At 45.5% G+C, this 12,311-nt stretch overlaps 1 protein-coding gene across 2 annotated transcripts in view; it reads left to right on the forward strand.

Annotated features, from left to right (window-relative positions):
* Positions 1-5,110: 5,110 nt before the first annotated feature.
* Positions 5,111-12,311, forward strand: part of CPLX1 (complexin 1) — a 133,893-nt gene continuing 126,692 nt past the window's right edge. The window contains exons 1-2 of one of the 2 annotated variants that reach the window (XM_033173588.1): positions 5,111-5,480; positions 7,577-7,691. In XM_033173588.1, the coding sequence (XP_033029479.1) occupies positions 7,661-7,691 (31 nt within the window). In that variant the 5' untranslated portion in view covers positions 5,111-5,480; positions 7,577-7,660. Of the gene's footprint in view, positions 5,481-5,697; positions 5,745-7,576; positions 7,692-12,311 lie in introns of those variants that run through there. The other variant, XM_033173589.1, reaches the window with a different exon arrangement.

The raw sequence follows: 12,311 nt of genomic DNA on the forward strand, positions 1-12,311 counted from the left end.
ACCACCCATGGTTGGAGGCAGCAATGCTTCTGAATACCAGTTGCTGCAAACTACAGGAGTGGACAGTGCTCTTGGGCTCAATCATGCTTGTGGGTTTCTCACAGGCATCTGAGTAGCCACTGTGAAAACAGTGGACTGGAAGGGCCGTTGGCCTGATCCAGCAGGCTCTTATGTTCTTGTGAATGCCAGTTGCTAAGATAGCGCCATGGAGCTCATGCTCTTTTAGTAGGCTTCCCAGAGGTATCTGGTTGGCCACTGTGAGAACAGAATTCTGAACTTGCAAGGCCTTTGGTCTGATCCTGCAATACTCTTCCTATGTTCTTATCTAAATAATAATAATAATAATAATAATAATAATAATAATTTATTTATACCCCACCCATCTCGCTGGGTTTCCCCAGCCACTCTGGGTGGCTTCCAACAGAATGTTAAAATACCACATTTTCCGGCGTATAAAATGATGGTGCGTATAAGATGACCCCCAACTCTTCCAGTTAAAATATGGAGTTTGAGATATACTCGACCACAGATTCTCCCCCCGGCGTATAAGACAACCCCTGACTTTTGAGAAGATTTTCCTGGATTAAAAAGTAGTCTTATACGCCAGAATATACAGTACAATAGTCTATTAAACATTAAAAGCTTCCCTAAACAGGGCTGCCTTCATATGTCTTCTAAAAGTCTGGTAGTTGTTTTTCTCTTTGACATCTGGTGGAAGGGTGTTCCACAGGGCGGGTGCCACTACCGAGAAGGCCCTCTGCCTGGTTCCCTGTAACTTAGCTTCTTGCAGCGAGGGAACCACCAGAAGGCCATCGGCATTGGACTTCAGTGTACTTGCAGAATGATGGGGGTGGGGACGCTCCTTCAGTTATACTGGACCGACGCCATTTAGGGCTTTAGGCCGTTTACATCACATAGTTCAGTTTTATACTGTCACGGCTTCAGCCAAAGAATTCTGGGAAGTGTAGTTTGTCAAGGGTGCTAAGATGTCAGGTTTCCTCCCCCGTGGCAGAAAACCAAAGATCAAATGAAAGGAATGTCTTACCAGTTAGAATCTTTAATAATCACAGTGAGAGAACAAAGAACACGTCTCCAAGAAATGGCGGTGCTCCCAATTAAGGGTCACCCCCTCCGTACCTCACTCCTACGTCTTGTAATCTGAGTTTGTACCCTCTACACTTTCTGTTCAAACACTTTCTGAGCTCTCCATGTCTTTGAAGAAGGGGGTGAATGCTGTCCAGAGACTGTGAATCTGTTAACTCTCTCTCTTCTAGTGTTTCTTCTGCTAGCTGTTCTCCAGTTTCTGTATTTCCCAGTTTCTGCCTTCTGAACTAGGCACCTCTGCAAACCACAGTTCCAAATCTATACTGTCCTCCTGCTCTTGGGAAGATTCAGGATCAGGAGCAGGGGGAGTGGGTGGTTCCCACCATTCCTCCTCAGTACGGTCCCTCTGCTAGGGAGACTGAGGCAGCAATCCTTTTCACTTTTACCTGGGAGTTGGCCCCATTTACCTCAGCTGGACTGCATTATTAGATGATGATGATGATATTTTATTTGTACCCTGCCCTCCCCAGCCAGAGCTGGGCTCAGAGTGGCTAACATCATATAAATAATACAATATGCATAAAACAAGCAAGCAATTGATTAAAATGCACCCCAAAATTAATTCAAATAAATTAAAATTAAAACTGGACCAATGACAATCCTCAGGTTAAAACTGAAAGCGATTAATACTTACCAGGACCAACCTTTCCCACTGATATTATAAGGACCTGTGAGCAGGCTGGGAAACCTCCTTCATGCTTGTTCTTATACAAAGAGAAAATGAGTCAGACTGAACCCTGACCAAATGCCTGGCGGAACAGCTCCATCTTGCAGGCCCTGCGGAAGGATGTCAAATCTCATGGGGCCCTGGTCTCTTGTGAGAGAGCATTCCACCAGGCTGAGGCCACAGCCGAAAAGGCCCTGGCTCTGGTTGAGGCCAGTCTAATCTCCCTGGGGCCCAGAATCTTCAGGGTGTTGTTATTTGCAGACCATAAGGTCCTCTGTGGGACATACCAGGAGATGTGCTCCCATTAGGTAAAGGGTCCTCATAAGAACATAAGAAGAGCCTGCTGGATCCATAGTCCATCTAGTCCCAGCGCCCTTTTCTCCCAGTGGCCAACCAGATGCCTATGAGAAATCCACAAGGAAAGGACCTCAGTGCAAGAGCACTCCCCAATCCGGTGGTTTCCAGCATGTGATATTCAGAAGCACTGTCCACTCACCCCCTCCAAGAGGTGGGCGAGCTTTGTGACCATGCGCGGGACCTGGCCAGGTGTCACTCACCTTGCTACAGGGTGGCCGTTGCCCTGCCCACATCTCAGCAGACCAACGGGCTGCCAGCTGGGGGTGGGGCAAGGGCCAGAAAAGGGCCGAAGCTCATGTCTCATTTCTGGGTGGTGGGCTCCAGGGACAAGGTTTTAGTGTGTGGGCTCGCAAACTTATCTGACTATGGAGGCAGAGCATAGACACTGTGACTAGTAGCCACTCTGAATTTGTCTAATCCTCTTTTTTAAATTAGTAACCATTGCTGCCTCCTGTGGGAGTGAATTCCATAGTTTTGGTCTGTGGTCTAGCTATTTCCTCATCTTACAGTGCCAGTTTGCTGCAGCAGACTACTTTTATAGGGAAAACAAATGCCCATGAGTGTGAAAAATTGCACCTTCAGTCATAGCAGCATGACTTTGAAATGCTCTTGTGCAGGTGTGCCTGGGCTAATCTCTGCTAACCTTTGGATGGGCAGAAAGGACTTGGATTTTTAGGTGGACCTTTGGCCCAGAGTAGCCTTCTTCAATTTGACATCCTCCAAATGCTGTGAACTCCCATCAGCCCCAGACAGCATGACCAGTAGTCAAGGATGATGAGGTCAATATAGTTCAAATGATATGGTGGGAATCATGTTGGGAAAGTCTGGGCTAGGCTGATGTTAACTGCTGCTTGCTTTTGGTGTTTCTCTATTGTTTTATCGAAGGGGGTGGATTTATTGCTTTGTTCTATGTCATTTTAACTTTGTAAGCTGCTTTGGGGAGGGGGTCATTGCCGATCGAAAGGACAGGATATAAGTACTCAAACTAAATCAAAATAGCAGGTGCCTGGTTCACATATTGGGGTGGTGTTCAATGAAGTTTTAGAAAGACTAAAATTAATGGTCCAAACTTAGTTATGTTCAGTGGGTCTGCAGTGAGTAAAACTCACCCTTGGCTTCTTTACCCTTGATGAATGGCAGCCGCAGAGGTGAGCTGACTGCATTGTTATGCATTGGATTTGAAATGCTGTGGAACTATTTGCGCCTTTGATGTTAGATCTGCAACGGCCAATGCTTCATATGCACAAGTCATCCCTTGATGCTGCAGTCAGCAAAACAATGGGGCGGGGACACCCTGCGAATTAGTCCAGAGAGAGTGAGACGGAGATCTGCAATCCGGTCTGGCGCGAAGTGTCAACCTTTACATCAGAATAAAGGAAATCCGTTTTCAAAACCCATGCATGCTTACATGGGAGTAAATGCCACGGAAAACCATGGGACCGATTTACAAAAATGCCTACAGTCAAGCTGTATGGGTAATAGCCAACCAAGTCATCTTCAAGAGTAAACCCAGTGAAATCACCGGCTTAAATTAGCCATGGCCAATTTATTGCTTAAAAATGGGTCTGCTCTGATTATGACCTAACTAAATGGATTCAAAAGTATAGGATTCAGCATCCCCAGTGCCCTCACCTTCTCACTCGGGTCAAGCCACTCACGTTTCCACACGTGCCAGAATGGGCTTTCGCTCCTTTGACCTTGAATCCAACTGGAAGCGTAGCAGCGCGTTCTAATGACCCGCTTCCTCTCTTCGCCTCCTCACGAGGGCTTCCCACCCGCCTTCTTTTTTTATTCTGTTTTTATTTTTATTTTTAATTGGATCGCTCCCCCGTCATTCTGCCTGGCTTGCCCTTCCCCCCACCCGCTCCCCGCTGTCTTTGTTGCAGCCTGTTCGGGTCGTTTCCTTCCCGTCACGCCAGCACAGAGGTACCTTAGGAGCCTTCGGAGGCTACATCAGCTGACCGGGTCTGCAGCAAGAGTCAGGAGGATGTAGCACTATTGCAGCATTTTTAATTGAGGCGGGGTGGGGAGGGCGAGGCTGCTGCTGCTGGGCGAGGGGGATCGAAGGACGAAAGGGTTCCCCCTGGCTTCCTTCGCCTAAAGTCACCTCACAAGCAACACAAGCACACACACTCACACCGCCTCCTGTTCAATCTGCCGTTTCCTCGGTGGAAGCCTGGGGAGCGCCAGGCAGGCGGTGCCATTCTATGTCCTGGTTTACTTTCGCTTCTGACACGCCCCGCTAGGGACAGCATCTTGAAAGCTTGACATTCCCCAGCCATAGTGCTCTGTTAACCTTCAGACGCCCCTTTGGAAGGGAGGCGGGCGGAGAGAAAGGAGGGCAAAATACTCTTCGAAATCAACACAATTTACCAGCAGCTTGCGGGGAAGAGAGAGATTCCTCTGTCTCGAATGTATTTGGAGGCCATCACCCTACTCTCTCAGGCTTGCGATGCCATCCCAACAGCCGTCGCCCTGATATTTGTCCCTGAGCCTCCAGCCTTTCTCTTTCTCTCTAGAGTCCCAGATTCTCGAGAATAACAATGAGCGTGATCACGGGTGTGAGGCATGAGAGTATCGCTTCCGCGCGAGAGGCTTTGCAGAGAAACTGCTGACTTCGCTTCCCACCCACCCTGCTAAATCCCCACCTCCACGACTGTTTCCGATGCTCTCATCATGCCTTATTACAAATATAACAGTTTGCTCCGTTGAACAAATGCAAACGCATCCACACTCCCCTCCCCCTCCATCCTGTCGAAACTACAAGGGGGTCTCGTTGTTCCGTTGGGTTCCCCGTTCGATTAGGTGCCCACACCCCGGCAATCTGCAGTCAATCCCCTCCCTGCCCCCTCCCCGTAACTGCAGGTGTGCCGGCAGCAACCTCCTGCGGCAGGAGCAGCCGCTCGCCTCTTGCAACCCTTACCGTGGGATGCTGGGCAGTTGGGGGGAGGGGGGAAAGCGAGAGCCAGGCAAGAAATGCCGATCCAGCAGCCTCGGTGGCGGGAGGAGGAAGAGGGAGGAGGAAGGAGGCAGCGTAGTGTAAGGAGGGAATAGTGTCAGTGGGATGGTCCGGAAATCCCGTGATAAAAAGAGGGAGTAGAGAAAGTAAGGAGCTCGCGGCTTGTCCTTCCTCCGTTGCTGCCTCATCGTGCCAGGACCCTATTCAAAGCAAGATAACTTCTCGCGCCTGCTCCTGCCTATGCCCTTCAAGCGACGCCTTTTAACTCCCGAGGAACACATGGACCCGGCTAGGAACGGGAGGCTGATCTGCTAGGAAAGCCGGGAAAGGACCTTGTCTCCGTATCTCAAGGAGGGGAGAGAGAACGGCAGGAACCCAGACGCTGCAAAGAAGGTATTTCTCGCTCGTCCTTTCGCCCTGTTTTCGAAAGGCCGGAGCTGTCCGTGGTGCTGAAGCTTCGGTTCTCAGCAATGTGTCCTTAGTACGGTGGTAGGCACCGCCCGGTCGCGGGGAAGTGTCCTTGGTGCTGAACACGCTCTTTTCCCCCTCTCTCGCTCAAACGCCCTTCTGCTGCTGCTGCTGCTGCTGCTGCTTGCTGCTGCCAGCTCCCCCACGGATAAGGAATTGCTCGGGTTTTTTTCCCTCGCTGTGCGGCGGGTAAGCTGTCCTAGGTGCTGAAAACCCCGCTATACTTTGTGGTTGCAGAGATTGGTAGCTGGCTGTGTAGAAGGAGGAGGGGAAGTGCTAAGGATGGATCTATGGGACAAGCTTCGATACACGTACTGCTTGGCGAAGCCTCCCAAATCAGGGCATGGAGGGGGTTGTAGCCAGCTGCCTTTGCAAGTTCACTGGTTGAGAGTTTTATTAGCTCGTGGAGGGGTTTGTTTATATAATATTGGTACTTGGACGCCTTGGTGCGAAACACAATACCTGGAAAAGTACTTCCCTTTCCCAAATTCTGTGTGTAGACTCATTGCAACCTCATTGGAATTTCAAGCATGTCTCTCGTTCCTTTGGTGCATGCATTGACCCCCCCTCAAAAAAGCAGGAGTCTGAGGTCACAATATTTCTTTGCCTGTAGAAGTTTGAAGAGGAGAAAATGCTAAAATGATGCAGCACTGTGTTCCATTTAATAAGTTATCTCTCGTTCACATTCCCCTTTCTCCAATGGAAAATAGGTCTGCCTAAATGTGTTCAATATCATTATTTAAAATGAGAAAAGAAAGAAGGACGTGTTATTTAACTGAGATGGAGCATTTTCGGAAGGATTTGCGGTGCATTTGGTTCTCTCTGCAGAGTTTTTAGAATGGAGCATCATTGGTTAATAAGTCTTACCTGTGATCTTCCCTTTCTAATAATCCAATTCACTTTTGGAGTTCAAGTTCTGTTAAGCAGCTTGACATGAACCTGTCAAATAAGGTATAGCATTTTGCTTGTGAAAACTCCTACCCCTGGGGAGTGGGGATGCCTTATTTGCTACTTCACAGCTTTAACTTAGTTGCCGCAACCTGAAATTCTATGCTACAATTCTAAATTATTGTGCTGAATCAGAAGAAAACTTCCTAATAACTTTTAGTGAAATCGACATTGTTTTTAAAGGGAGATACACCCAGTCTACTTTAGGGTTTCCTAGCTTACAAGATCTTGATGCCATTTTAGTAGCCAATTTGCATTAAATCTTTCTCATAATGTGTCTGATATTTAACTCAATTTGACTGGAGTAGCTCTTCTGGTCAGTGATGCAGACATGCGGTTGGCCATTAGGAGATTCTGACAGAGAAGCCTGCTGCTGAGAATTCAAGGAGCACAAGCACTTCAACCTTCAAATGCCCCCCAGCCAAATGTCTGCTCTTAATAGCTAGAACTTGCCCCCCTTTAAAGCACCATCTCTCAAAAATCACAAAGGACTACCAAGCTGAAAATGCTGGTCTCTTTACTCATTAGAAAATGTCAACTAAACCCAATAGCTTTTGCAGTGAATTGAATATTCCTTTCTAATGACCCAGTATAAAAACTAAATGGGTGCCTGGCAAATTCAATTAAACAGCTCTGTGTGCAGATCTATTTACATAGCAATTGAATGCTCAGGTAGGTTTTTTCTTTTCTTTTCTTAAATAGCTGTTGTGTGCTTGATTTTCTACCAAAAGATTCAGAGTGAATAGTATCTAACTCTGGGAATAGTTCCCCATTAATTCATTGCTATCCCATGGCAATGTATCAGCAGTAGATTGCCCATTTTCTCTGACTCCCTAAAGATCATACTACAGAATGTTAAGGAATATACAATGCTCCCTAGTTGCTCACAACATGATCAAGTAAGTTTGGCTCCAGTGTGATGAATGTCCGTGTGTGTGGAGCAGAAGGGAGGGAGTTCAACCTAGAAGGCTTTCAAAAGGTAGATGTAGATCTAATGCAGTAAGACATGGAGCTGGGGCCCAGAATACAAAATGCAGCAACCCTAATGCTAATCTTTTGCTTTTTGAATTCAGCTGCAGGCTGCAACTCAAGAACTTGTCTCCATCTGAATTGCATGTGAGAACTGCTCTGGTGGGAAGGAATCTAAAGCCATCACCATGGAATTTGTAATGAAGCAAGCGTTAGGAGGTAAGAGGAAAATGGTGCTATTTTGTGACTGCTTAGTGGGAAGGAATCTTAAGTCACCTCTCTGGAATTTGTAAGGAAAGGGCAATTGGTGTGACTGCCGCTATTTTCTAAACACGGATTTACACACTTTCCCTCTGCCTTGACAACAACCAGTGAAAAATTCAAATTGATACTCATACTGAATAAGGGAATTTGAGGAAGCCCAGTGCAGACCACCAAACTGCACGGCTTACATAAAGAATGCTTCTCTTTGCACATTTACCTTTTATTCCTCCTCCCAATATATTATATAAGGTATCCAAACTGTGAAACTTGCAACTTATTATTGAGGTTTTACTATTTGCTGAATCAATGTGCCAGTAGGGGGCAGCACTGAAAGTTGCCTCAAGCCTATGGCTGGTTCCTGAACTTCCAGGCTCTTGTTCTAAATGCTCAGATACTGTTCATTATTTATTGTCCCTGCTAAAAAACAAACAAACCACTTTGACAGCATTCTCGCAGGAACTGTGAAGAGAAGAATGATCCAAACCAGAATAACTGGAAACTAGCCATATGCTTTATGACAGAGGGAGAGAGAAAATATATTACTAGCAGCACCGCTGCATTAGAAATGTTGTTTTAAACCAGTTCATCTGCCATGGCTCTCAGTCATGGGATTTTGAGGACTGTAATTCTGTGATGGATTTCTGCTATGTAATTCTCAGCACAATTATTGTGATCTGCAGAGAAGGCTTTTCTCTGGGTGAGATGTGTTATGTGGTGGCTGGCCCATTTGGGTGAATGGGGAGCTGCCCCACCAACCTCCATCAGTCCAGAGAGTGGCTCTGGCTTTCAGCTTCCTCCACCTTAGCTTCAATGCTGCCCTTGTAGAACTCAATAGGAAGGAGGATGGCAACAAAGCAATAATGACTTGGCTCTCCTTCTCCTTGGCTCTGTCTCGAATTATTGTTGGTCTTCCTGCTTTCTGCCCTCCTTGTTCCAATTCTCACCAGCCATCACTGGAGCCTTCTCTCTAATGGCACCTTATTTTTTTGGAATTCCTTAGATATATATGACTGATGCCTTCACTGATATCATTTCGGCACCAGGTTAAGACCTTTGTGTTTGCCCAGACACTCTGGATGTTTTAATTTAGCAAAGCCTGCTCTGTGCTTTTAGTTGCTTCTATAGCTTGATGAGGGGTTCTTTATTTTTTTAAAAAGGGTTTTTATTATGTGATATATATATATATATATATATATATATATATACCTTATTTGATGTGCTGTACCTTGCCCAGGTATCTGCACATAAAAAGGGTGGGCTACACATATTGCTAATAAAGAATAAAAATAAAGAAACACACCCACAAAGCACCCAAGTTGCTCGGGGGAAGCCCTATCCATCACACCGGTTTCAACCTCAAGCTGATGTGCAGTTGTGGTATAGAAGTATCAGATGGCACTTGGATGACTGGTGTGAATAAAGTGAAATGGAGAATGCTGCAATAAGAAAGCCAGTGTCGATCATTAAAGAGTCCTGTTGTGGTCTGCTTTGGCTGGTGTCTGATCTTTTAATGGATGCTCCATTAGAATCAAGTGGGCACGGTACAAATGATTTACAAGAAAAAGTACAAATGAAGATGCTGCTGTATGACTTGGCTATTCAAGTGCCCTTATGGAGGGCTTCTTTTCCTCCTGTGCCATTACGGGGCGCATTTCAAAAGGCTTTTCTATTGGCTGTCATTTCAAGTCCTATTAAGGCGTGCTTTGAAGGTCATTGATAGACTCCTGGTGATTTTGCAAGTCATGCAAGGTTTTCTTCCGCATACATATTATCCTGTTTGTGATAGGATTGTTGTTTGTTATGCTGTGTGGATGCAATTTGCAATATAAACACATTATGAAGCTATTTACTTCATCAGGCACATTTATATTCAATTTAATTCTTTTTTATGTACAGGGAAATAGTTTTTCTCATTTGCGAGTGATTTAAACGAGTGGTTCGATAGGAGAGAGAGAGAGAGAGAAGGAAAGTGTTCATATTTAGATTGTGATTTTATTTTTATTTTTTTTAAAAAAAACCTTTTGGATTTTTGGCTACAGTGCTGCACATGTCTGGACTTGTAAATTCTGTTAAAGTCAATTTCTATTAAGAAACCTTATCATCATGTTCCATCCCTTTGTGGGCATAGCTGTATCCATGGGAAAAGGATTGTTAAAAGATCCAATTGGGCCACATCTCTTCCCTCCCCTCCCCCCTTCCCTTCCTTCCCTTCCCTTCCCTTGGGAACATTATACCTACTGTATGATGCAGTTTGGGGAACAAGTAGCACTATAGCATGGTGGGTACTGGGAGTTTCTTGTCAACCACTTGTGAATCCCATTCTTGGTGTCCTGACTTGTAACTTACTCACACCTTGAGGATCCGCAGGGAGGAAAGGAAGTGGGGCACTAAATATCTATTTGACTTATTACAACTTGATCTAATTAATTACTTGCCCTTCACCATACATTCCCAGGCTGGGCCATAGCAGTTTTAAAATACAATGTTAAAAACATTTTAAAACAAAGTAGAATCCCTGTACTTGTTTCTGCAGGGGTCTACTAATATGCCTTACAGAAAAGCATGATGCCAGGTGTGGGGAACATTTTGCTTTCCGGATGTTGCTGAGCTACAACTCCCATCAATCCCAGCAAGCATAGCTAATGGCCAGGGATGGTGGGAGTTGTAATTCAGTGGCGTCTGGAGAGCCAAAGGTTCCCCATGCCTGGATTATGCCTATAGTCATTTTGTATCCATCTTTAAAACATTGGCATGGAATCGGCAGAGAGGAAGAGAGAGGCAAGAGTAACAATGGCTGGACTCCTGTGTGAGGTAGGGCACCTTGGTGGGCCATTATGAAAGGTGGCCAGGGCTCCACCCACCTGGCAATCATTATCTAGTTACACTATGATACCCAATGTACCATTCTTCCTTTGTAACATATCAAGCCACATAAAAAGTATAAATTGAAGCCGAGTAGGGTGTGAAGTCACTGCCAATCAGCTGATAAGTGGTGACTCCTAGCTTGCTTTCTGCATGGAGAACTTGGTAGCACTGCCAATGCCGTGAGCTTGAAGTTACTATCAGCTGATAGGTGGTGACTCCAAGGTGGGCTTCCTTCAAGAGTCTCTGCACCACCAAATCTCCATTTCAGTAGTGCAGTCAATACCAGGAGATTTGTTCTCCCCGCTAATCGGCTGATCAGAATTGTCCTTCACCTGGATGTGATAGTGCATGAGCTCTTCATGAGCTCTTCATTTCCAGTTCTGACACAGTCGAGGCAAGGCAGGTTGGCCAGAGCTAAGGCAGGTAAGCACATTTGGCTGCAACATGGAGATCACATCTCAATGACTTCAATTGGGCCCTCCTGAGGGTAGATGCTGGCCTCTGACACTAGCCATGCTGCCATTGTGTATAACTCTTCCTGCCACATGAGTGGATGGCTGATTACATGGGCCTTCCCTCCTGATTGGCAGCTGCTGGGAGGGAGGATACTGATTTGGGTGGAAGGTCCCATCATATCAGGTCTACCTATACATAAACACGCCAGTAGGTGTATATGCAGGACTCAAGCCCGAACACTGTCATTTTGTGCTTCATTAAGATAGGTGAGTGCATGACTACAGTTCAGGATGCAATAAATCCCACCGGCTTCGGTGATGCTATTTACGGGCTTTTAATTAGACCTACAGTTCCGTTGTTCTTGAAGAGAGTGGATCTTTTCGGGAAAAAACAACAACATACCAGCCTAACCAATCAGCAATTTAATTGCTGCTTTCTAACATAAACTTACTCACATATCCCTCTTGGGTATTACATCAGAGACGAGAACTTGGGAGAACAGTTTGTGAGCTTTGGCCTCACTAAAGCTAGACATGTGGTGGCTTGTAGTATTAAAAGGGGGGGGCACCTCTGAATATGTTTTGTACAAATTTAGTCTGCCAACATTTTGAAAGGAGGCAAATGAGTCAGGAAATCAATAAGAAGCACAGAAGCGATGCTTGCAAGGCAGGTTGGAACTGCACTGGAAATACAACTGTATTTCCCCACTTTGGAGCAGACCGAGGTTATAATAGCAGGTTCAGACTCAATTGATTTGTTTGGCAATTTTAAATTAGCTAATTTCAAACTAGCTGGACTCCAACATTGTGCAAACACATTGATACGAAACAAAACAAATTAAATCTACCAAGGCTTTTGCTTTTAAATGAGACATTAGAATGCTTCTTTGTCATTGCCTAGGAACAATGAGGAATCTGCTTATGAACTGCTTATTGAAAAATTGTAGTGTGCTTGAAATTCTGGAGCTTATTTGCAGCAATATTGACCTTGAAACAATGTCAAACGTGCAGCCGGCATCAAGGCAGACATTGGAATTTAGAGTGAGGCAAGGTTAAGAAAGCAAATGAAACAAACAATATGATCTGATCTGTTAGCTGGCAGAGGCTGTAAAGTTGTCTTGGGAGAAGAGAGTGACTATAAATTGATAGAAAAATATAGGAGCAGGGCTGAGGTGGGAAATCCAGTTGGTGTTTCCATCCCATGGGGTACAACCGTATTGGCAATAAATTAATTAATGGAGAATGGCATTCAACT

The sequence above is a fragment of the Lacerta agilis genome, chromosome 16 (genome assembly GCF_009819535.1).
Source record: "Lacerta agilis isolate rLacAgi1 chromosome 16, rLacAgi1.pri, whole genome shotgun sequence".
Classification (NCBI taxonomy): domain Eukaryota; kingdom Metazoa; phylum Chordata; class Lepidosauria; order Squamata; family Lacertidae; genus Lacerta; species Lacerta agilis.